This window comes from Branchiostoma floridae, chromosome 6 (assembly GCF_000003815.2).
Source record: "Branchiostoma floridae strain S238N-H82 chromosome 6, Bfl_VNyyK, whole genome shotgun sequence".
Taxonomy (NCBI): Eukaryota; Metazoa; Chordata; class Leptocardii; order Amphioxiformes; family Branchiostomatidae; genus Branchiostoma; species Branchiostoma floridae.
Genome location: NC_049984.1, coordinates 12,732,146 through 12,759,002, shown reverse-complemented (window position 1 = coordinate 12,759,002; position 26,857 = coordinate 12,732,146). Strand labels below are relative to the sequence as shown.

General features: G+C 44.4%; 1 protein-coding gene across 6 annotated transcripts; it reads right to left on the bottom strand.

The window, feature by feature from the left end:
• Positions 1 to 1,676: 1,676 nt before the first annotated feature.
• LOC118418620 lies at positions 1,677 to 26,671 on the bottom strand. 6 transcript variants are annotated; one of them, XM_035824618.1, is made up of 2 exons: positions 26,254 to 26,671; positions 1,677 to 2,113 (listed from the first exon to the last, which is right to left on the bottom strand). In XM_035824618.1, the coding sequence occupies exons 1-2, from the start codon at positions 26,271 to 26,273 to the stop codon at positions 1,714 to 1,716; spliced, it is 420 nt and encodes a 139-aa protein (XP_035680511.1). In that variant the 5' UTR covers positions 26,274 to 26,671; the 3' UTR covers positions 1,677 to 1,713. The 6 variants fall into 6 exon arrangements, with proteins under 6 accessions (XP_035680511.1, XP_035680516.1, XP_035680512.1 ...); XM_035824623.1 differs by lacking the exon at positions 26,254 to 26,671 and adding an exon at positions 19,750 to 20,080; XM_035824619.1 differs by lacking the exon at positions 26,254 to 26,671 and adding an exon at positions 11,259 to 11,684.
• Between the last annotated feature and the right edge of the window lie 186 nt (positions 26,672 to 26,857).

The window sequence follows — 26,857 nt, the reverse complement described above, 5'->3', positions numbered from 1 at the left end:
AAAAAAATCCAAAGGCGATACTAAGTTGTAGAAAAACGCGTGTGGTCCATATCAACAGGTCAGAATCAGGAACACGGACCAGGCACCTTTCTCACAAACAACTCTGTTGCTGTAGACGTTAAACAGATAAGAGCACTGACAGGTGGGGCGGTGGGTACTGATCAAAGCGTTCCCTAGGGAACGATTTTTGGGTCATTACGATCGGTAACTTCAAACGATTTTCGTCTTTCATTCCAAAAAGAGGTACAGTGGGAGATCTCAGACTGAAAACAAAGCACGACTTCTTTTTTTTTGAATCACCGGTCTTCTCGATAAGTGTGCTGGGTTCTTTCTTTTACCTAAGGGAACGATTTGGGGGGTCATTACGATTCGTAACTTAAAACAGTTTTCGTCTTTCATTAAAAAATGTAAAGTGGGAGATCTTAGGCTGAGAACGAAGCAAGAAAAGGACGCTTTTATGCCAGCTATCGTTGAAGGAAGGTCGAGAGACCCACACAGGATCACCCTTCTCTCTCTTTTACGTCCTGAGGTTTGACGCCATAAGCTCTATATATACAGGGCCACCTGTTTTACGTTCCCGTCCGAAAGGACGATGCGACTGTTTTCCAATTGTGCAAAGATCTAAAGTCAACGTTTTCATTTGAATACGGTACAAGACATTGAAGCCATGGTCTCTTTGTGAATTTTTATGAACTATAATGGCGATGAGATGTGTCACTGTGTGATATCCACAAGGTACGCTATGAAAGTAACCCTTACGTAATTCATGCTGAAGGTAGGTGTTTTACCCATTACAATTTCTCCTAAATTCCATGCATGCCAAAAGTGGTTTGGCACTAAACACGTTGGCCGCAGCTTCCGTCGGACAAACACGAAGGCATAATGCACTGGAATGGGGATCAGGTTTGTCACATTTGGCACCAAAGCTTTTTTTTCCTCAACTCAAGCAAAATCACCTGAAACAAGGCACGCGACATGAGGTGAGCCTATAAGGTGAAGGTAGCGCAATTGTACTATTGAAAAGAGTTGGATCTTAAAGATTGTTTACGAATTAGTTTATCACCGGATTGAGTCAGGCTGACGTAGTGATTTTCCTCTAGCATGTGAGGGTTTAAGCAAATAAACTTGGGATGAGTCCACTACCGGTTGAGATGTCACTGTCGTTACCATCATTGTCTCTCCCTCCGCCCTTCCTCCCATATGGAAGCCTCGCCCCTTTACCACGTGTGGAAGTGGAATCCTCTGATTTGGTTAATCGTGCACGTACTATGTCTCCCTCTGACAGTATCACATTTGTACAACGTTTCTCGCAAGGAAGATCTCTTCATCCTGTTATACTCTACCGGTTCGCAGGCTAAGGGGCAAACTTGAGTATCATAAGCAATGCGCATACGGTGTCCAAAATCGTACGACGGTTGAAGACGATATGACCGTAATGTACTATTACTTAGTCTTCAGTGAATCGTCAACATCAACGAGTTATACCCAATACAGTTTGCCAAAGAGCCTTGGGATAGGAAGTGGAAACATCATCGGAACGCTAACTTTTAGATCCTGGGTCTGTCTTCTGAGAAGGACTCAGGGTGGTTCCAGTTGCTCTGTGGGTTAAGCAACCAGGTGGGAAGTACGCATTTCTTCAACCATGATGACGGACCATCTCACCTTACGTAAAACCCAAGGACCACTCAACAACTCGTCATTACAAATATGAAATCAGTAGAAGTGACTCACCATCTCCTCCATGTTTGAGGCATAGGGCTGCACCTTTCCCCTCAGTTCGTTGTGTTTCTGCAGCAGCGCTAGTTTCTCCGCGTTCGTCAGGTAGTTCACGCGGTCCCCAAAAGATCTGTAGAGCGATTGTCTGCGTACCCTGCCGCTGCGTTCACTGTCTGGGCTCGGTACCGTGTCCACGTCACTGGTGACGGTGTTTCCAACCCGACCCCTGCCGAAGGGACCTCTGGTCGGGGAGGGTGCCGTCAGAGACCACCTGTCTGTCCCCACCCATCCCTGCCCGTCCCAGTCGATGTCCGTCAGATCGGCAGACGTGGCGTTCTTTCTCGCGGCGACGACCAAGCCGAACAGGCTTAACGTGGTCCACAGCAACATCACGCTTCTAGAGAAACAAAAAGAACAGGCGTTACAAAATATCATCAGTACAGACGTTGACTGACTCCATGTAGCCCCCCAAAGTGCCGGTAGGATAGTATTCAACTGCAGAGGTGCCATGAACATAGACAGATGGTCTACGTGTCTATCCAACAACATCATATTGAAATTAAATAGGTGAAAAATCTGAAACACCAGCGATGCTGTTGGGATGTCCGAGATGTTCGATACTGGTTTGTCACGTAAGTGGTAAGTCAACCCAAACGCATTGCCGTATTCCAAACACCGTGTCTCCTTCACCCTGTACAGTATCATACACTTTCTCGATCTCATGTTGACAAAATAAGAGGACAATGTTAACGGTATATGTAACGGTTCGTTCAGTACGATGTGTCCTGCACCACGCGCTCTAGGTCTGGTATCCCAGCTTCTCTTGATGTGTAATTCTGGATGAAGATCTTTCGAAACGCTCTCCGTACTACAACGTTCGTCGTGATGGTTGGAAAAACACAAGGCACCAGCTGCTTCTGGTTGGTTTCGTAAGTTGTTTGTTGGCTGTCCACCACGTGGAAAGCTGATAGGCAATGGCTCTGATCTTTCCTTGGCACCGCTGCCAGGATCAAATACTGACCTGATTCTCACAACAACCACCATGCAACTCGTAAGCAGCAATGTCAGCATGGCCAAAAGTGCACCGGCAACCCTAATTTACATTTACTCACATGTAGACGTTTGTACATGGATGAAAGTTTATACTTTACATTCCAGTTTATACTGGATTATATTTTACATCTTCGTAGTCACCTATGAGGCAGATAGTAGTAAGATACCGGTATACCGGAGACAAACCTTGTACTGTCTCTTGAATCTGCCTGCAACCAAGGAGGTTAAAAAAAGTTGCTGCAACTGAATGCTCAGTACACCAAGCAAGATCGTCGGAAGTGTTGTTCTGATTGTCCGCGATGCAGAATGGCAATCCCAATATCGTTGCTTGTTTATATAAGCTAGCCTCTGTAGTGCTCTCCCGGTCCGTGCTTGTTCCAACTGACTCCTGGCTCTGGCTCAGCTATTTTTATGTGCCCTGCCTTCGGTGACAGGTCGTGATTCCGCGCGAAAGCTCTCGTTGCGTAAGTGACTATTTCCGGTGTGACCTTCGCCAATGATGCGATGCGTGTTTGTTCGCCTGTCATTGGACTGGCACTTCCCGGTTTGTGGGCCAAGGTGATCACTTCAAAACTCTTAAACACGTCTCCACCCTGCTACGGGGACAAGGCTGTTTGGTCTTCTGCCAGGATCAGAAGGACTCACACTCAAGACATTTTACGGCCATCTTGTTCTTCCTGTTGGATTCCTTTTTATCACAGGATCTGTGACATCAACAGGGCTTCAACGTGTCGTATTGAGTTTTACATTCATGAATTAATGACTGAGGGTTACCTGCCAACAGAACTGTTAAACTGATTTCATGTATCTTCAAAATACGTCATTGCTACATGTACGTCAACATATGAATCTTTACCAGCCTGTGACCTTTAAATCGGTAAAGATACAATCCAAGAATCGTTAAAATGGCTAGGTCAGTAGAGTGATTGTCTCCATAGCAAAAAGTCACGTATTCGGTCCTGGCCATGACTTATCAAAACTTGTTCATTACCGTAGTTTATTATTCTGGCTCAGGAATGTAAAGAAGCTTTATTTCTGCACCGTTTTACAAGATTATCCTCAGGTTTAGGGTAAGGGTTGACAGGATCATGACGTGTCTTTTTTTGTCTTCACAAGGGACATTCTTTCAATAAAGCACAAACATTCTTTATGACAGGCCTGTCAATGGTGCCAATATCAGGAACATCGTGTTTTTACTCAAAGGAACATGCTGCTAATAGTGAAAGAAAGTCTTGGCCAGGGCAACTGTTTGAGATGCTGTACTTTTTAAAGTGAGCATTTAAAGATGCCCACTCCACCGTCACGGTTGAGATAGGGGACGAAGTTCTACGCATGTGTTTATCGTAGTCGATACTCGGCGACCTTCTCCGTTTGTTTGTCCCTGTAAATTTTTTTCAAGGTCACTATTCAGGTCAACCTGCTTACGGGTACCTTGTACCAGACACTAAAAAGGTTCACCTTGTTTACCCAATGTGATTTGTAAATGGGCTTAATATGACATTACAAATTCCTATGATCTCCAAGCAGATCCTACTGTGGCATACGGTAAGTACATGTGCATCATAAAGCTGGCCAATGGGTGTAGCCGGCCAAGGAGTACCCATATTTGGTAGGTGGGTAAGAGTAGGGATAACAAAGATCAAGGTCGATAAATGGCCCCCTAGCAGTTGTCTAAACTAATGCAGAGGAACGTCGGGTTTTGATATCTCGTGTTCTTAAAACCCATGGTCATACTTTTGGGGAACTGTAACTGAAAAAGGAAGGGATGCCAACAGTTTTATGCTAATTAAGATATTATTTGCATAATCTATCTGAAAATAGTTTGATTCCATTGTGGTAAATAATAGGTGTTTCATTCTTGTTTCTTTTAGGTCAGAAGCCGAATCCGGTAATCGAGTTTCAAAAGTCGCTTTAATACTTAATTAAACGATATCAATTCGTCCGATATATCTACTCTATTTGATTACGTAACGACAACGATCAATTGAATCAATACGTTGCTTAGGGTGATAAGAGCCTCCTAGTGAGAAGAAAATGGCATTGCAACTTTCTTTCGGAGCATTTGAGGACGCGGTAGCAAGAGGGTGCCGTTTGTTTGTTTAAAAAAAAGATGGCCTATCAGTCTAGCCTTTTAAAAACAAGTGACACACGGATGGATCAAAAGACCCCCGATCGTCAGTGATCTGTCCTGGACTAGTTCAGGCGTCTTTTACGGAGATCTGCACAGCTTCACCTGTTCTCGCTCCCTGTGATGAAAGTCGGTCGGCACTCCGGGCCGCGGGGTCGTCCTGTTTACTGTCATGCATCTCCTGAAGCGTCAGCCAACCGCGAGCCGTCCTCGTCTCCCCCCAGGCCCCTGCATGCGCTTGGACGTTCGCCACGACGTTGGACCTTTGACGTCTCTTGTCCAAACGTTTAGGCTGGCCAGCGGCCACGGCCTGTATAGTGTCTGTTACCAACCTGGGCGAGCCTCCAACTTATCGTAGACAATACAAAGCAATGTACCCAGACCTTTTCAACGACACAGGCGTTCACACCTGCTCCTCTTCCACAACACAACTCAGTATGGACTTGTGATCTAAAACACACTGGCTTCCCACGTAGCCAAGACTAGGCACTAGCTCCAGGGGGACTAGGCATCTAGCTCACATGGCTTCCTTGAAAATCTGTCTTTCTTCTTTTTGAGATTGAAATTCTAGTTAGTACATGTACTTCTATGAAACCTTGTGAAGTGAAACTTAGCGTAGTCTTCTATGACCAGCCCTGGCTGTGATGCCAGCCCTCTACTGCATCCAGATGGTTTTGCTTTTGATGGGCAGACACCAACTTTGGGTAGGTTTCAATTTCCCCCTTACTTAATTGGAAAATTCTTGTGGTCGCGAAAATAGGAGTCAGAAGCCTTTGTGTTCTGTTTGTATATCATCGACGTAATAGTTTGCATTTTCCCTAGACGCAAAACTACACGTAACAAACTGGTCAAATATAGATACCTTTCCACGGTTTCAGCAACAGAAGCTGTCTGTACCTACCATGATTTTGGAGTTCGAGAGTTCGCTCCATGCTAGCCTGGTAACCATTCTAAACGGGCCGGCTCAGTAGGCCCAAGCCCTACTAAAAAGCAATGGCCTTTTCCTAACAGCGGGCCAGCCTATCATTCCAGACTGCCTTCCTAATCACTAGTGACCCTGTAAAAATGCAGCCTAGCCTCTACCAGGCTCCGTGGATCGCTGGACAAATGGCAGAACTTGGCCAAATAGGGTGAATAGAATGCCAGGGGATTCAGCCGGCCATAGGAGTCAGTACACGACCATCTGGCTACCAGCAGCCTAGAGATACCCGGGAGCTCACGGTAGTATGGTTACCAGGCTACACCATGCTGCAACAGCTTACCATTATCAGAAACCCTCATCATCAGTGACGGATTTGCACCAGACGAAGGTGTTGAAGAGAGAGAAGGCGAGCTAATGGTTTGTAAAGATAGGTTTGCTTTCAGCATACGTTCTCCTTGGGGAGCAGGTCTTAGACTTAGCTATGTGAGAAGTTATGTAGCCGGGACTTTGCACATAGTTCTTGCTTACAGAATAAAACCACTTGACCCTCACACATATCAGGCTTACTATCCAACAAATCCGTGTTACGTAATCCCTTTCCCGATGCAAAAGCTCCTCAATGTTGGCAGAAAGAGTTGTGAAGTACTGAGCTGCCCTCAGTCTGTATATGGTATAAGATGTAAAGGTAATGAGCTAACACGTGCTGTAAAGCTGATTACGAAACTAGTAAAAACAGTCTGAATGCTTCAGATGCCGCACTGGGCCTACTGGAAACATTTTCAAGTCATTTACTGATTTAGTCCACCACGAAAAACTAATGACCTTCGATGTAAAAGCTATGCGTGGCTCGAGAGAAAAATGCACCTGTGCTATATTTATTTGACTTGGATTTGATGGCTTAGAATATAGGCTTAGCAGATCCAATCCGTTAAAGTCGAGGTGGTGTGGAGTTATGTGAAAGGAGGAGTTGAAGCCTTGTTCTGTGGCTACTAAAGGATGATACCATAACGCATAAAACATAAACATAAAAATGCAAATATTGGAGTGATATGCAAACAGTCTCTCATTGGTCAATCCGCTAATTGCGATGTTGTCATTGGTTACAGAACTTGAACTGATAATTGTGATGGACAGTCATGCAGGAGGGTCTATTCTGTGGTGTCCGAGCTGTTTAAACATCTTCAATCCGGGCGTGGACTTTCCGTGTGACCTGGTCATTACAGCAACATGCAAACGACAGCCATGACGACATAGGGGGTACTGTGGAGATTTGGGCTTTAACTAGGGGGTAAAGACGAGGATTATTTCATGTCATTACCGCTGAAGCCAAGGAGAGAAAGTCCATACCAGAAATTTCTGTCGTCTGAAGTACTGATCGCATCAGTCGTCCCAAAGGGGTGCTTGTACTGCACACGGCCTTGTTACGCTCAATTAGTCGCCTTAATTTGTAAGTCAGCCGTTTAATTGCTAATCGTTAGGGTGCGACTTTGCTCTGGAATGTTGTTCTTTCCTAGAGGATCGGGATGCTTGCTGGAGGCATGCGGGGCACACACGTCGGTAACAGCACTTTCTACTAAAGGCTGAGACCACCGAGCGATCGAAGATTGTTCAACGAATTTTATAGATAAAAATGATTTTTAACGTTTTGTGTGTTTTATCTAAATCATACTATTACATCTAACATCATAATTACAAAACCAAAGGTCACACAAATCGAATTTTGTTCGTTTGGCGATCGCCGTCTAGTGGAAAGGGGGCATACAGAGTCGTATCCTGCATCTTTTGAAGGCTTTGGGATCGGACTCACCGGGGTAAGCTATGGTATGAAGGAGGGTTAGAATCCTACCCTGAGTAATGCTATGTCATCTGTAACACCGGAGGCAATTCAAATTTCCCACCCGTAAAAGCCGACCGACAGCCGGTTCCCATTTCTTGCAAGAACGGCGGCAGGTCTGTCTATTTGGCTTGAGCGATAGCCTTAAATCCTACATGCTAGTACAGGGTAATGTTTGTGGTAATAGAAACAGAGATTTACTGCCGCATGTTCACCTCCCACCACCGTGTAGGTGCCCGCGGCCTGACCGAGAACTTCAAAGCCGCTAGACTGCTTAGACACGCTTGGAGACGTCGTAAGTCGTCTCAAGACATCGGGAGTTTCACTTTGATCCACGTGACAAACGCAGTAGGGATATTCTTCTAGGGTTAGGGGCTATGGCTTTCTTACACAGAAATTCCTAGAGTTCCGCAAACTATAGAAATGCTATCATGCCATAACGTTACATCTATGGGCCAATTTTGTCAATAATTATCATGATAATTTTAGGTTGCCATAAATTGACTTTCACGACTTTGATTCAGTTTAAAACTGATCCGAATTCAGATTGCAAGAGTTATCGTAGAGCTTCTGGGACATGAGCGAATAAACAAATCTATGGATAGACCAATCCCGTACCCCCGACCACCTCGGTCGAAACGTAGAACGGCAAGATAAAAACACAAAAATGTAAATATATGACGTACAGACAGCCAATCTTTCATTGTTCAACCGCTGATTGCAATTCTATCATTGGTTGAACTACTAATTTTGATAGACAGTCGGGATCGGTCTACTTACTCTTACACAACTTTGCGTGTTATGTCAGACTGCCCTTGACACACAAACACGCACAGAAAAGTCAAAACACAACGAAACGACTCTCCCGTACTCTCCCTCTCACAGTGGGGAGTGATTAGTCCCCAGACAAGGAGATTTGTTCTTAATGTTCTTAAGATCCGTGGCCTGTTGGTGAGGACACAGGGGCCCGTCTAATCTAATTGTGATACCTTAGCCCCTAATCAGATTAGCCGGTGGCTGAAACCCCTGACTCTGACCTCGGGATCCCCACGGCGAACCCCGTGCCTAAAACCCGACACGTTTGTCTACATTAACCCTGGAGCGACCTGTGCAATGATCACTAACGAGTTCTGGGCGGTAATGAGGAACCTCCATCCCCTCAAATTTATTTTCCTTTTACTTCCTAAATGAAGGCAAGAAGAAATCACAAAAACAATTTGTTCGGAACTCTTGCCAGTAAGTGAACAAAGAGCAGTTACAGGTGATACTCATCAGGGTCACCCAGAATTGCGAAGGGTCTGGTCACATTTATCGTACGATCGTCGTACGATCAACGCAAGACTGCAAACTGAAAGTATTCTTGGGATAGTCGTACATTTGTCGTATAAAAATTCAGCTGTCTTGTCACTGAAAATACTTTCGGTCACTTGTCGGCAGTCGGTTTAGTCGTGACAGCCTGCTTGGAAATCCCACAACATAAAAATCGTACAACTAAGTACGAAAGAACTTGCTTTATTGCTACGAAATTTCTGAGTTGCTAGGCTCTTTACGGAAGTTTTATCCCTGTGCCCTCACAAACACAACACTGAAGTTCAACAACCTTAACTAAGCCTCGTCTTCCCGCCACATGGCGTCCTGTCCATCTGTTAACGATCCCAGAAAGTACCGGCGGCATGGACAACTTGTACGTGACCAACTCAGAGGTTATCAGAAACAGGAAGCTATTGGTGCAATGTGTCGTTCAGAGAAGTTTGTATAGTTGGTGACGGTGCTAAATAACGTCGTTTCAGGAAAAAGATTTGCATACGGAGATAAGAGGGTTAGACCAGACACCAGAGTATACACATTCAACAATATTCAAAAACCCAGCTGTACAAATTGATATGAAATGGATCATCCCTTTATTTTTCTTCTATTCTTTCGTTTTGTAGACACGACGTCAGTTTGCAACAGTGGGGTTACTGTTCTTTAGAGTGTTACATATACCATATGTGAATGTCTGCCCGTTGGTTACTGTTGAAGGGCGTTTACATAAGACCAAAGCTTGGGCGATGTTGCCACATCCCCAACACAAGTATTTTGGAAAGACACGCGGCTTAAAGCTTTCGACCCAGAAGGGATAAAACTTGTCGGAAGTGAATGAACGATCCCTCTTGGCTCTTCTTGGCTCAAGTCCACTTGTCTTGTGATCGTCTGTGTCTGTGAAGAGAACTCGAGCACGAGAGGGAAAGACCCGCGCACGAAATAATCATAACTTTTCACCAGGTAGTTTTCTACACCGACCTTCCAGTTCCGTTCCAAACATCAGGTTGTCGACATATGTCAGTCCAATTAGTGAAAATTACAACGATTACGTTTAAGCTTTATCTTTGTGAGGAAGCCAGTTTCAGTTTTTATTTTAGAGTACTTGCAAGTCTTTATTCAAAGCAACTTACTTTCAGCAAGGAGGTTTTAATAAGCCCTCCTTGCTTTCAGTTACCGAATACTAGTACTGTACAGCTCATATGATTGGTTATAGATAACCCCAAACCTCAGGTATTTCTGTCTGAGGGACATGTAAAACACCATGGGGGTGCAGTCGGCTATTTTGGAGACCCTTATCGGGAGGGTACCCCTCTCTTGGCCTTCGGAGTCGGGTGCCTTTTAATTTCTTGTAGTGATTTACTTCCCATCATGAGGCGAACCGTTATTCCCGCTAGGTGTAGTGCGCGCCCCCGTATTTTTTCCGGCAGTCTGTTCTCTATCCAATAGGTACTGAGGAAATTACCATCAGCTGTTCGTTTCTTTCCGGGGGAAGTCCCTCTGTATGTGACTGGATATTGGTAGGATAGAAACGACTCTCGAGCCCGGCCCAAATTTACCCTGTGGCGGCTTAGGTTTGGCCACGGCCCGCGGAGATCGTGGGTCTGTCTACCATGGCCACGTCTGAGAACTGGCGTACCTAGTGTCTACGTACGGCACACCAACAGTGGGGCTATAGGGAGAATGAATAGGGGATTCGGCCACTATGGTGTAATTATTGCATGCACGAGTTTAGAATGCCGCGGGCAGACTCCCCTGGCCTGGCCAATTAGTTGCCCTATTTTTGCAGAATTCTACTGTCTATGACCCCTCGGGTAGGTCTTGTAGAGGCTACTGTAAACGTGTGATGATGGAGACAGTCTGAAACTTCATCCCAAGTCTCTCTATGTGTTAAGCACACCCCCTCACCCCCGAAGAAAAACAGCGTATGGCGAAAATACATGTTTTTCAGCTCAGAGAAGTTGCAAGAGGAATAGGAAGCAAGGGTGACGATCTGTGCCATTAGTCAAGGACATTTGAGCCATTATTCTAACCCACGCAGTTCTAGGCAATTTCTCAGATAACATTTGGTGACAGCGGCTTGGAAACTTCACTTCTGACTTCTGAGTGTGTATTTGACTTTAGAGGCGTTATTTACTACAAGCGCAATGAGACTCATGCACAACGTTTTGTAGACGCAATATGAGAGGTACCTGGGGAGTTCAGGTTGGAGAGATAACAGATGTATATATACTTGTAGCACAGAGCAGCTTGTCACTTTGTAAATCCCACGTCACCCAGAGACCACGAAACGTCAACCTTACCCGATAAGAGGTAGCTGAATCCGAGAAGTCCTTGGGAAACGGAAAGCACAACTCTCTCCAGGAAGCAAACTGCAGACGCGTCGTTGGGAAGGTGCGTCCAAACTGCTGCTTCCGTCCCAACTCCGCAGGTGAGAGGCGGACGGTGCGTCAGTTTCTCCCGACGTCGTAGTGACGCGAGCCTGTGCGTCCTGAGGTGCTGGGGGATCTTTAGTAAAGCCGGGCCGGCCGGCGCTTCTGTGTCTGTCTTCCTGGCTGAAGTGTAATGTGGCCAAAGATAGAGTCCTTGCCAAGAACCTATCGCGCGTTAATTGGCTACAGGCCGCCGTCGGGAGTCAAGTCAGCCAATCAAACATCAGCCAGACCTGTGAGACAGGACCGCAGGTTCGGGTTCTATTGAAAGTAAAAATCCTGCTCTGTTTATATCGACACTAAGACCTCATGTACTTTGCAGTCTCAGTGGCAAGTGGTACGGCTGGGGTTTGCTTTGTGCTGCTCGGCCCGGCCTTGAAAGGCTCGGTTCCTGGGAAAATGCCTGACAGTAACGGCTGACAGCTTCTGTTTCTTTCTTGGGGGCACGGTCTCGTCTGACGTAGTCGTTTCTCATACTTCTCCCAATTAGGAAACTCCGACATCAAAACAACCGTTCGTTACATTGTTATTTTATTGTCATCGAATCAAAAACAAGGAGTCACAGAAAGAGGGAGAGGGAGAGAGATAGAGAAAGCACACGTTTGAATGGCGAACATAATCCTGATGCCTTTATTCAAGTCCCCTTCAATGCTAGACGGTTGCGTCGTGGCTACCGGCCGCCAGGTGGCCTACAAATCTAAAGTGCCGTCACGGGTGCCTGCTGCCGTCAAACATCATACCAGCAAGCCGGTCAAGGTCTTGGCCTCCCAGCTAAAAGTAGTTCAGACACATCGATCAACAGTAAAGTGAGGAGACACGTTCCAAGGTCCAGTTCGCATGTACTTAGACGTAGCCTTGTCCTCATTATCACGTTCTTTTTTTGGGGGGAGGAAGAATGCTTTCCTCATCTGTATCTGTATCTATATAGCCGGTATAACCGCCGTTCGGCGTAACACACCAGCTTCGCAGGCACGCGGCGCGGCAGCAGCTGGTTATATTACACCGAACGACTCATTACACCTAACTTTTGCACATCTATCTGCAAGCGTTCTTTAAAACTACCCAGAGAAGATGCCCCTACTGTACTTGGTGATAACAAATTCCACTCTACGATAGTTCTGGGAAAGTTCTTATTTGCATCAAAGAAATCAAGTTACAGCGCAAAAATGCTGAAATTGTAAAGTAGTTGAATTTCGTAAAGGGACGCTACCTTGTCGTCATTATCAATATTTTCGCCATTTGCATTGAACAAACCAATAGCCTGTGTACTATCATCTGTAGTTTACCGCTGGATCATTTTTTTTGTCTTGTTAAACAGGGGGATTTGTAAGCAAAAAAGAATGAGCCGGTTGTAATCTACAGATAGTGGTGCATGGTTGCGAAAAACAAGCTTAAGGTAAGAAAATGATGACATTGAGTTAATGGAATTCGCCAAAACGAGTGTAATGCTGGTTCACCTTTATCAGAGGGTAACGTATATTCGTTGTTTGTAAGAAAAACAAAAACGTATTTAGGGACATGAAGTCAACGGACGGTGGTTTCAAATCGGAACATTTTGAAAATATGGCAAATTTGCCAACCACTGTCCAGAGATTTAATACTCCTGAATGTGCTGTTTTTAAAGACAACGGATAAAGGTCACCTCACGGATAAATGTGAACTAGAGTTATAGCTTATAGAGTACCGGACCGACAAACTTCAGACAGTAGAAGAAGTCTGTCCAGTCCCAACATTCCTCTACGATGCTGGATACACTGACACCCGTGCCAACAATATTGTTTTACACCAGAGGGTGGTGAGGACGGAGTGGTGTTGAAGGTATGAAGACACATGCTCCTTTCGTGTGAGAAATGGTACGTAAACATCATACCCAAGATTCGATCTGTCTGAGTACATGTAGATCAAGCCAAATGTAAGAGCAAGAAAATACTTCGGCAATCCTTCTCGTTTCACTTCAGTGGAAGCCATACGCAAGGATCTTAGTTATATGTCCCCTTTCTGCTCCTTATCTTCATCAAGAAATTTATGTTTCGGGTGCTTCTAACTGTCTGTTCATGTGTCTGTTGGTAGGAGGTGGGTGTTTGAAGAGACAAATAGATTTTGGGGCCCTGGAAGCTTTTCGTGCATGGTACTGCAGCGGAACCACCGATTTTTATGTCTCGTGATCTGGCCATGAAGTCATCATGACTTCTGGGTGGTTGATAGTCTGTGCTCGGAAATACTATAAAGATCTATAAAGTGACAAAATTTCAACCATCTTGATGCTTTCTTGTGAACTACAGGAGCGTTCAGTTACAGACTAATGAAATCAGGATAAAAGGGATGAATGAATTCTTATTTTCCGCTTATTCTCTTGTTCCGAACGATAAAGGGCAGACCTGGCAAACACAGGCCATCTTCTTTATTTACAGATGGTTAAGCTCCGTGATAGGGCCAGGTGTAGATAGCCGTACCGAATGAAAGGTTAGAAGAGTCCGTTTCTGTTAGGTCTGGTCAGTGTGTGTGTCCGAATATCTCGTGTCAACACCCAACAAGTTCAATAAACAACAGGGGTTTACGGTCGGTCAGTGGATACTGTAGACCTGCATTCTCAGCGCTTTCACCGGAAATATCACCGGGCGCAAGTTATTCTGGGAATCCTCACTTTCAAAGTGATCCACCGGGCTGTGAATACCATGTGTATAATTTATAGACAACAGGAAAGTCACTTTGTTACTGTCGAACTTTCGGGTACATCAGAGGAGAAGAATGTGCAGCGGGATGTACAGAAAACGACAAATGATCAAAGAAGCTTGGCTTTCTCTGTAAACACAAACACCACTAATCGTTTCGTATCTTCCAGTGTTTGTAAATAAACGTGAGGAAGAATCCATGTCTAGCTAAACACATGGCAAGCGGTGGCAGCTATAGGAGAATGGCTGGGTCTCCAGTAAGGACTTCTAAGAATAGAATAGGGTAAATGAAAGCAGACCAAAACTTGGCAGAAGGTCCACAAAAGTACAGATAGACGCTTTAAAACTATCGCGTATGCTCATCATCATCATATCGTTCCGTGCCAGTACTGCAGTCAGGCCACGGCTAAACTCGCATTCGAGTCGTCGTTCGATCATAGTACGATTTCAAATTGAGATCATTCTTGGGATAACCGTGCACGTGTCGTAAGAAAATTCAGCGGTTTGCTACGGAAAAGTTGTCTTAGATCTTTATCGGCTGTCGATTCTGTCATAGCCTACTCAGTGAAAACCCAACGACATAAAACGACGACCTACGACGAATATGACTGCGTCGTTGTTTAAAAAAATTCAATATTGTTACTTCAAAAGTTATTTCAATATTGTCCATATGCCGAAGGGAGTTTCCATATGGAACGCATATATGTATCCTTTTAACTGTTCACTTGTAGCCGGGCATTGGAAAGACCACAAGGCTGGTTACTCGTGTCTGAATAGAGTTTTAAGTAGGACTGATTTACGATATGTATGTTTGGGCTTTCCGGTTTGAACACGGGCGAGACGTTAAGATAACTTACCAAGTGACGACAGTCAAGACGAATTAAGACGAATAGGTGGATCGGTCGTCTGAAAATCCAGCCATGTGCATAGGATGGGGTACGGTAAGAGTGGAAACCTTTGCTTGGAGAATAGTGTTATGTGGCTTCTCTATAGTTCGCGTTTTTGGCCACGCACACCGGGGCACTTCTGTTCCTCTTCTATCAGGTTTGAAGCTGAGGATTGCATCTAAATCTCCCTCATACACTGCACCGCCGGCTTTACGCCACCATCCGGAATAAATACAAAAACAGAAGTTCAGCTGCAGTACAACGGTTACATACCAGGGGGCTCAAAATTGACCTTGACCTTCGTTTTGCCAACACCTACCCATAAATCAAATATCATCGTAATCCATCCAGAGGGTGGTGACTTATACTGACTACAAAAATCCGAAAACACAAACACACAGACATACCCAAACTATGGAGATGATATTGTAATCACTACTTTCAATACTTCCTAGTCTGTAATAATAAACGTTAGCATTTTCATTTTATTTGTCTGTTGAACCAATAATGTGCGCCAGTGTTCCAAACAGGTGAACAAAATAAACCTACAAAAGTCGTGGGCAAACTAACCACACCGCGCGCACTGTCAGTATACTGTACATACACAATGGTTATAAAGTGGCATTAGCCTGTTGGCTGCCAGCTTTCGTGACAACATAAATGACATCGCTGACTGTGTTAACATAATCCTATGAAACATCCTGGTACGCTTGTTGTCCGCTGTATACAGGCAAACGTCCCACGCACGTTACGTAACCGCCCAAGGCCACAGCCACAAGACCCAATATTTTGGTAAAGGTGATCCAAACATGCGCAACCTTCGGCCCACTTACATAACATGCCTTGCAGTAAAACCGCGCAAGTTGGTGGAAGGTAGCAAGTTAGTCTTGTGGTCAGGGTTATTCACTTAGAATCTAAAGTTGGTTTGAATCCATAGGAGACTCAGATGTTGTGCCCTTGGGAGAGGCGTTGTGCCCTTCGTTTGGGGCATAGAACATATTCCTACTAGACACGGGTGAAAATGAGTGCCTAGATTCGGCTAGGGACGTCCTCTCGGAAGGGACGTACAGTGTTTGAGGAAATCCACATCTCCATCATCCACGCCTATCCGAAAGAGTCGATCATCCTTCTCTTTGTGAGTGGATAACACTTTTCATGCCGGTACACAGCTTGAACATGCTGTACTACGTGTTACATGTTACGCATATGCCTAAATGCGGTTTACCGTTTATACGAAACAAATAAAAACAACTCGTACAAAACCTCTGCTTTTGGCAAGAAGGTAGCACCCATCTTCTGCAAGAGCTCACATTCTGATGTACACGTACTGCACAGACATGTACGGGCGCTTATTACTGCCAGCTGACACGCAAACTAGGACACTTTCTCGGTCTACTGACAGAGATGGTCACCACGTGGAGTACATGTGACAAAGATATATCCAACTTACGACATCACGATATACACAGAAACCCCCAAGATTACATAATACATATCCAAACGATAATTACTGACGGGTTGACTGTTAGGGACAGGCCGAAGGGCTTTTAGTACCATTTTATATGATGACATCGGGCGTTGACCCTATGTGTAACTGTTGAAAGCAATGAACGATATGGACGAGCTTTATGTGTGTAACACGTGAAAGACGTTTAGTCCTGTATTTTGTTCGGACAATCCATACACACATTTATTACAGTTCACAGATGCCCACCCACTGTAACTTAGCCATCCCTTGAAGTCTTTAAGACCTCTGTTTGACAGCGGTTCAGTAGAGTTCATGCCTGTACGCAAGCTGTGAAGTGTCTTTCACGCAGTCAGCAGTGTCAGTGCCTTTGATGATCAGTGTTTTCCTCCATTAACCCCCCCCCCCCCCCTCCCTTTAACGACTTTCAGATAGCTCGTGGGAGACAAGGGCTTGGTTAAAAAGCTTGAACAGAATACGCGAGAAAGTTGTGACATTACGACTTTTGTCTGTAGTTTTTGACCATCAACAACAGGATCTGTTGTGTACAGACATGAGAAATAAGGGGAGGTGGAACCGCACTAGCAGTTCTGTACGTTTAGAGAGCATCACTTGCTTGACCGTACGTCTGGACCCTTCCTCCTGCGAGGATCGCGGAGACAATTATTTTGTTTGTATATTAATGTAACGTTATCTATTTGCACAACAAACATGAAATAACACAATATGATAAACTACCTCCATAAAACTATTTTCGAGAAATAAAATCATACATACTTATAATGATTAAAAGTAATAAGGATTCATAAGGATAACGAGATAATAAAAGATAAAGACACAGTAAGAACGATTTAATGATTTTTTAAAAAATAAGCCGGTGAGAAATATAGATAAGGATTATGAAATGGTTATTGAAATAAGTTAGATAAGAACTGTACGTATGCAATTTTGAAGGCTGGTTAACCTATGACAAACAATTGGTGTAAAGCTTGAAAACGTTGAGAAAACATCACAAACCGATACAGATGTTACCTTAATTTGGCAAAATATACAGTAAGGATCACCCCTATCCCATAATACCACCCGCCCCTGGGCACAAGATCAGAGCTGGTTACAGTCCTGCGTCACGTGGACGCCTTAAATATTTAGACAAGCCAAGCAGCTTCACGACGGATAAAGGCAAGCGCGGAAAAGGTCATAGGGGGAAATGTCTACTTAAAGGTGCTGTTCTGTATGTTGGCAAGGAACTACACACATTGGAAGTATTATTTCAATATACAGTGCATAGGAACCGGTGCAATGGCCAAGTGAGTTGAGTGTTTGCCTTGCATTCTCTATCGCTAGGTTGTGGGTTCGACCGAGCTATACCAAATACTTTAATTCTGGTACATACTGCTTTCAGGGAAAGAGTATGATAGTTGAACACACACCCCTACCAGCTTCGTGTTGTAGTGATTGCGCAAAAGTAGGTTGTGTGGCCCAAAACCGCAGAAACGTCAATATGGGCACCGCTAGTGCAGGAAGGACTTTAACCCAACACAGCATAGGTATGTTGGTAAAACAAACGTAAAATTTTAAGCACAGTTTATCCAGGCATTTAGTTTGACATTGGAACTTTTTGTTACCATATTTTCAGGTACGCTTTAGGTCGGAAAATTTGCTGCAATTTCAACTCTTTGTGCTAAAAGGAGCATTGAAAATTTCAGGGTAAAAAAATTGTGCGTATGTTCAAGGGAAGCTTTAGTTCGTTATGTTGTAGCGAAGCATGTAGTGAACTGTAATACACGGAATGAATATTCAGCACCATGGACAGCCTCCTCCTACACAACAGACGACCGGGCATCTTTGTCCCATCTTGAGCTGATTTGTCCCATTTGCCGCACGGTTTAATCCATTACGAAAATTTACAGCGTCCTTGAAAAAGCCACGGCTGTCAAGGTCAGGGTATGGGCGGTTACCCCTCCATCGTCCCTTGATGTGTTTTCAAACTGTACACATAAGTGCTCTAATTTACAACTGTTAGGTTCGGGGTTTCCCAGTGACTTCAGATAATGTATAAGGGTGCACGTACGGAGCTGACCTTCTCTCTAAACTGAGAGCTCCGACATCGTAAATCTGCACACACAGACTGCCAGAGGACGTGATCACTACTACCTTGGCCTGGACTCATGTCAGTTCGCCAACTCACCACATTTGAAGACAGATGTTGACTGTTCAACACAATTAGCAGTTCAACCAATGACAACATGACAATTAGTGGTTTGACCAATGAGAGAGTAGCTATATTTACGTCAAAATTTTGCATTTCTATGTTTTGACCGAGATGGGCAGGGCTTCTATTTCAAACAGCTACAACTAGAGTTCGGAGACCTCATACCTCCATGAAATATTCTGATTATGCAAATGACTTTCACATTAGCATAATTTATGCTTGCTTATGTACACCTTTAACTAACGTACACAGGTCACAGTGTTGACAGACCAATCATTTACTACACGAAATAAGAAAAATTAGGACACTTTCAAATTAATTATGCAAATTAGGGACTTATTTGCATAATTAGTATCTGCTTAACTTCCGCCTGCCACAAACTACATATGTAACATGTACTTGAGTGATATATTGGAAAACACTGTAAATATACATTTTCCTCATTAAGTATGCAAATGAAGTCCAAATTGCATAATTTTGATTTCATTATGTACATCTCTGCTACATGTACCTGCATACCAAATATCATGGAAATTCATCATTCCTATGTTCCGTTATGCTTCTTGGAAGATTTTGACAAAAATGCTCCTGCAGTTCCAGAGCAAGCTGCTAGGGGGTCCAAACATACACCACTTCTTCCTTACATCAAAAGCTATCTGCCACCAAGAAATCAAGACCATAGCATGTCCAGATAAAAAGATACAAAAAATTGGAGTTCTGCTGCAGTACCAAGGTCACACACCAGGGGGCCCAAAATTGACCTTGACCTTCGTCTTCCCAACCCCTACCCACATACCAAATATCATCGTAGTCCATCGAGAGGTTCTCAAGTTATGATGTCCACAAATATGCGGACACACACACAGACAGACACACAGACACACAGACAGACCAAAAACTATACCTCCATTTTTTCATGGAGGTAACAAGTAAGTGTTACGTGAATAATCAAGTTCTTCAAATTGGTAAATGACTGGATGTCAAAGTTCTTATTTCAATAGACAGGGAGGACAACAGATGCACTCGCTGGGTTGAGAAGTCTGTATGGATACAAAAATCTACTCCAGTTGCTATAGTTGTGACCCATCATTGGGGCATGGGGGTGGGGTATCCGACGTAAACTCACCAGTGTCATGTTTGGGCGACTCCTATCTGCGGTGTGAGGTAGAACCTGTCATTATTGCCCAGAGAAAGGTAACAGAGAGTTATAATAACTACTTGGTTGTGGGCAAAGAACATAGCTTGTTGTTATTCAACAAGTGGTTGCCATACGTGGTGATTTTGTACGTGTGCAATCACGTGCGGTAGAGCCCCATCACACAACACGCGAGCACACGTGCAGAAGTTACGGCGTTCCAGTCACTTCCGCCGACCCGATGTCTGGTGATCATGCCTTGCTCTGCTGCCATCTTACTCCTGACATTTCGAATGCTCTTCGCAGCCCAAACGTTTACTCATGCGGGCTTCTCACGTAAATATTGATGCGTCAAACTAAACACTCGCGCCCGCTGAGAGTCTGGTTCCCGCGACCCCCTCCCCCGCCTCAGCTTGGTGCTTTCCATACCACAGACGGGCAAACACTAACGTCAGAGCTAGGTACAGTGATATCATCACATCACAGTAGTGGTCTATTTTTGCTTGGTCAGGTTCAGCGTAGGTCTTCGTAATTCGTTTGATTTTGATGCAGTACAATTTCACGGAGACTAAGCCTCGCTTTTGTACGATATATGCATGGCTACTAAATTTAGTATCTCACCAGTGCTCACAGTTTGCACGACGATCGCACGACCGGGCCCAAGTATTAAAAAAGAAAACCACTTCAGGACAACGCAAGTCACACGCAAATGTGATAAAGCTTAGGCAAAACGGCTCCGAGAACAAAACTGTGCTTAAGCCTCTTTTTATTGTGGTAAAGCCTAAAGGAGGGGAGTAAGTTATCTCTATGCAGATCTATCCGTGGCAAGGCCTGTTGGATACTGCTTAGCCCTTTGGATACCAGTATACCCTGTCACCGATAAATCTGCTCGAAGATTGGGGACTAAATGGGGAGAAAGCTACCCTTAAGTTTACAGCACTGTAGTTTAGGCTTTCAGGTGCTAATTCATATTTGATTATTATATATTATGTTGCTAACATTCATAGCTTGTTATTAAGTTTATGGTTGTCGAAGAAACATGAAGTAAGGAGACATCGACTATCATCTACAGAATAGATGTAAAATATAGGTAAGTAAATCTTAAAATTCTACTTACTAGAAAACAAAGGCTAACATGAGACAATCAGTAGTATCAGGGGGTTTCAGTATCTCTTAGGCAATATTGTATGCGTTTACACTTTTTACATTGTGATATTTGTCACATTTAAAGATATATGCAGATATCTGCTTATGGCACCGAATTTTATAATTTGACGTGATTAAGTATGACTTAATGTAGAATGCCCTCAAACAACCCCTTTCCTCCTCGCCCACGCCACGTGCGATGATGTTACAGTGGCTAGAATCACGACGTGCAGTTCATGTAAATATTTCTGTCTTTCCTTCCGACCCTATTAACCGTTTATGTTCAATACGTGTCGGCCTGGTTGAATCACCGGAAGAGGCAAGACCTTACACATCATCATCAGATCAGGACAGGACCAGGCCAAACACGAGGAAAACTAGTGCTGTATTGTACAGTACAGTCAAAGGGTCTTCCTCTGCCATGATTAACGTTCGAAAATGCATGTGAGATGACTACCGGTCACAGGTGTGCCTTCCGGCTCTACTGGGATTGGATGAAACAGCACTTCAGCAGAACATATCTTATAATTATCGTTAACAATGATGTGACTATAGTTTATAGTTTTCAAATGTTGCAACGTTGGTCAAACATCCAACGGAAACTTTGATGAATTCTGTTGTAACTCCAAGACAACAACTGCTGCACATGTCTGATAACAAACACATAGCAACTGTGCAAGGAACCTGCTTGGACTAAGCTTCCATGTTGGTCATGCCTTAGAGCTGACTACAAGTAGTTGACACTGACAGTTAACTTTGCGACAGATTTTTTTTCTCTAAATATAACCAATTAACTAACCAGGCTGATCGGCCCGAGTATAGAAATTGCGTCCGAGGCGGTTCAAAGATGAAACAGATTACGTCGGTCCAAACGTTGCTAGTGTATAGCATATGTTGTTACATTGAAAGTGACAGAATCGGGTGAACACAATACATAAAAGTAATTGGACAGGGCACCGATGTGTGCCGTTAGCCGCGGGCGGCGGACACTGAGTCTTCACGGGGCATGGAAGTCTGACACGAGAGCACCCAGGTTAATCCTGTCTGTAACCCCGGGGACGAGAGGGTGAAGATGTTTGGTGAAACCTTATGTTATAAACATGTTCCAAAAATACCTCATACTTAGTATTTAACTTATCCGCGAACTTAAAACCACTGCAAAAGCTCCATTTCCCCGCTACCGCGAAAGAAAATGCCCGCGACCTTAAATGCATTTAACGTTACAGTATTACAGATGAAACTGATGCCATAATAATCTTCGCACGGACGTTTTTTGAAGAGAATAGAGTGCGTGTGACAAACGCGTGCACAAGTCACCTCAAAATACAGTCCCCAAATCCCAAAAGATCAAACCTGTGCAAGTGACCACCTATACATGACGACCTTTAGGAGGTTCTGTTTCAAACTGACACAAGCATAAAGAGTCCTGTCTGTAGTGACCTAATCTCCAGGCGGATTTACCGGTGGCATAATCTCTAGGCAGATTTGTCGGTGCCATAAAATAGTATACGAAAGCTGGCCAAGGAGTCTAGTCGACCAAAGGCCCGGCTGACTCTCTTTGGCCAGCTATACTGATTCTATACTCCTTGGCCAGCTTTGATACTATCTTATAGTGACCACCTGTTAATACACACCAGATTTTGTCCCCTGAGTGGTTTTCTTGGGCAGGTTATATTAATTTGCCAGTAATGATATCTTACAAATGCAAAGAAACTGGTGACTCATCGGATGACATTCTTCCCCCGTGACCAGCAAGACTTTCTCATCTAAGCGGCGAAAATTCCTCGCCCCAAGCGACCATCCCCGCATCTCCTGCGAACTGACCCATCCCACAAACAACATGCCCCGAACGCACCCCGAACGTTTCGCCATATCCACGTGTTTCCGCCCTACTTACGGGGTGGACCCCCCTGCATGTGTGGCCCGGCAACAAGTGTCAATGACCCCGTGCCCCATAAAGAAGAAATGAAATACATCTGCAGTTCTCCGGATTATCGCAAGTTTCAAAGTTTCTCACTGCCTAGTTCCAACTGATCAAAGATTCTGGATATTTAGTGCCATTAGAAGACGTCCGAAGCTGTCAGAAATTCTTCGAATAGGAGCAAGACGTCTCGCTGTGTTCAAGAACGCTTACTCTGGACGTCAACATCTACGTTTAGCTATCGAGAGATGGATATCAGTCAAAATTAGTCTGGAATCCAAACCTATTATAGCTGCCGAGTCTATTCGCAAGAGACTCGGCAGCTACGACTGGTTTGGATTCTAGTGCCGTCACAAATGTGATGCGATTGACACCGGCATCCTGGCGGAGGTGACGAGTACTGCATGCATATCGCGTTGGCAGTGATACTCTCCGAGCAAATGTTGGAGAGAGACATTGTTAGTATCCAGGCTCCCAAGTAGACATATTGGTGGCAAGACAGTATCCAAATCTAATTCCAAAGGACCAACGAACTGTTGGATACTGGTCGGCCCTTTTGATGCTGCCTTGCCTCCGATTGATCATCGGACTGATACCTGCTCCCTCTTCATCTATATTGTACAAACACACGCACTCCTCTCCCCCGCGGGCGCTTATTAAGATTTCAAAGGGTAGGAACTGTATAAACAAGCGTTATCCAAAAATCATGACCAAAGCTTCTCCAAAATACGACATATCAAAACTGGAATTCTGCTGCAGTACCGCGGAAAGCCGACAGGGGGGCAAATGTAAAAGCCTATTCGATAGTACATAGGACAAGACCTAACCATAATGCCAAACTTTCATGACAGTCCGTCCATAGTTTATTGAGTTTTCATTTATAGATACAAACATTACCAAAAGCATAACCTTCTCAGCTAAGCTAATAAAGCAGCTGTCAGGCATTGAGTGATGTTCTCTGTAGTATTGTAACACAACAGGACGTTAGGAGGTGTTTACCATGTTCTTGTGACCAAAGTTTGAGGACATCTAACGCTAAACACAGACGCCAATGGCCGTGCGCAAGTACAGCTGGGTACGGATAGAGACCCGTTCATAGACAGGTTCACAAATGAGCACTGTGTGGAGGGAGCTCGGCACGGTCTTGTCGCCCAGATGACGCATGGAGGCAGTGTCACCCCAGTCATCTCGTGTCTACAGTGTTTGTCTGGGTCGTCTGCAGGGGCAGGGGATGAGAGGAGCCGCTCAGTCACACCACCACTGCCGGGACCCACACACTTGACCCCTTGTCCTTAAAAATCTAAATTTAGCTCGCAGGTGCGAGGATTAGTCACGTGATGTCGGGAGGACGGTCGACCCTTTTGTGGAGACATCTTTTCACTACAGTCATTTTGAAAAAGTTTGCGATGATTTTATTTTCGCTGTGAAAATCGACAACACCATCAATGTGTTTCCAATGCGTTACAACAGATTTTTTCAATCGTGAACCCTCCTGTCCCCCTCTACCGCAAAATTAATTCCTGTGAAGATAAATGAATTTACAGCATTACTATTACTATAACGCTTTTATTTCTGGATGCCTTGATATGCATGTAATCTGTGCGTTTACTGTATTGACTTAAAAGAGTTTCAATGATTTCTTAACATGTGTAATAGCGATTTCGAGAAGTTGCATTAATCATTCTTCTCCAATCAATCAGACTATTTAAAACACTCTGAGTGATTGTGCAGGAAAGTTAGTTATAGAGGAAGTCATTCCTATCATTTTGTTAAAATAAGACATTTTCGATCAACCGACGAGATCTTTATATTGCATTAGAATACACAACCACCAACTTGTGCACAACGTACGGCCAATACACAGTGCCTTTTCTATTCAAAGTGCACAATTTTAGTCTCTACAAGACTAACGTTATCTATGCTGGCTATGGAGAGAACATTTGTCTGTGGATTTGGTCACCACATTCAATTTGAAATGGTGCCCATGCCGGGACTGGCTCTGCCGACCCCGAGAGGGTATAGCCATTTGGGGATAGGCCGAGAAACAATAACAGACGATACGTCATACATGGTCCGACAAGACTTTATGGTTGGGTGTGAAATGTCTTGGTCTTTCTCGAGGTTTGATTGGGGGCGAGTGGACCAAGCACGCGAAGTCACCTGCGTGGTCTCTCCGTCACCTCTCACTCGTCTGTTACAACAATTTTGCCTGTACACCCTTGATCTTGAACCCCACGCGTTTATCGGTACTTCTAACGTCTAGAAAATCAATGCCGCGTTTCCGATCACAGTCCTGAAAAAAGAGTTTGGAGTTCACAGGTTGGAAAACTGTAGTAAAGAGCGTTTTCATTACTCAGATGTCAGTCGAAAATTGTACGTCCCTTGGCCTTGCCAACGGTCGACCCCCAAACTTGAAATGCTGGGGTCGGCATGTTTTGCTAGGATTGACCTGAGAGCCTGAAAATTCTTTGCCTTTGCCGAAGATAGACCCATGCCGAAAGAATGAGTAACCATGTATCCCTGACCCTCCGCCACCACGTTGGGCACTAGTGTTGACGTGAGATGTTTCAACGCTACATATGGTGGCATTTGGGTACTGGGAACAGATCGCCGAATCAAAGGCGAAGATGAAACACTAGGAAGAGTTGTAGATTCGTGGAGACTTAGGGCGAGAATGTGTTATCTGTAGCAGCACTTCGTGAACTCGTGAAAGTAAACTCTTCGAAGGGCACCCAACCCATGGTACTGGACGAAAGACTTGATGCTAATAATACCTTTTTCTTTTTTACTTTCTATCATTCCTTTCCTGCTAGGCCAAACCTCTGTCGCCATGGGTGTGGAAAGTTTTGTTTAAGTCGGTGCAAATACTAGAAAAATGACTACAACTTAGTACAAATGCCAATGCTGCACTAACATCCAACTTATGGTGATATAAAGAACATATAGAAGAAGGAAAAGGGAAAATAAAACGATGCCATAACAGGAGCGTCGAAGTATTTAATATTGCGGTGTCACGTTCTTTCCACAGATCCATGAGGTCTAGCACACGCGGCTGATCATTACTGGTAACGTTACTATTGATGTACTAAGTACATCAATTTTTGACTGGAACTAAGGGCGCGGTCAATGACACAATGTACGTATACCAGCATGTGTTACAGGAAAATCAACATCGGCATCAACATCGCAGGGCGGCCTACGACGAATGTGACCGTAAGTGAAACATCTGAGTGAAACAATAAAATGGGAAGACTGAAAAGGCTGAACATCATATTAATGACGATAATGATGATATGTAGTGCTCCAACAGTCCGCAAAATAGCTAAAATACCTGGGAATACGTCCATTTTCATACAAAAGAAAACTACCAAAATGCGAAAATCCTGACGACCAGGACAATGTCCCCGTTAGTATAGAACCCCACTTACCCAGTCGTTCGGTGCGACATTGCAGCGCTCGGAAAGGTGATGCTGTCCGACTCGTCCGTGAGCTCAGCTCGTGATGACTTCCTCCGCGGTGAAAGCGGGTACTTGAGTCTGTTGAACAGGGACAATATTGTTTCTGTATCAACCCCACGTATGTCAACAAGAGCGCGGTGTCACGGCTAGACCCTTCTCACTGTTAGTGCACAATAATACTACTTTCTCTTTCACCACGTTTCACATGCACAACAAAGGTCCTTCTCGGAGTTGGTCTATTCGGCGATCTTTGTAGAGCTGTGAGCGAGCCGGGTGTTTGCGGTTGGATAAGCCATCCCAGGCCGTTTTACTGGTCTAATCTGCCGCCAAAACCAACACACCTGGTCACACTGGGAAGGATGGCCGTCAAATATTGGCGTAAGGGCAGCTTTGTGCAGTGATAATGTCAGCCTTGTTCTTGTGGCTGGGGGTTCACTAGGAGGACGGTCGGAAGGATCCATGGTGTGGGTATCTTGCGCTTACGAGTGCATCATGTGTAACCCAAGATTTTACGTTACCCTCTAACACTAAAACCGAGCAGGTTTTTCTTGTAGCTATCGTAAATCGTCAAATA

What these genes read in the sequence shown, in the direction of transcription:
- LOC118418620 (XM_035824618.1), bottom strand. Translation starts at nt 26,273, where the DNA reads ATGTCGCACCGAACGACTGG. An exon ending in ATGTCGCACCGAACGACTGG is followed by an intron (nt 2,114 to 26,253) that starts GTAAGTGGGGTT and finishes TTGTTTCTCTAG; the next exon opens with AAGCGTGATGTTGCTGTGGA.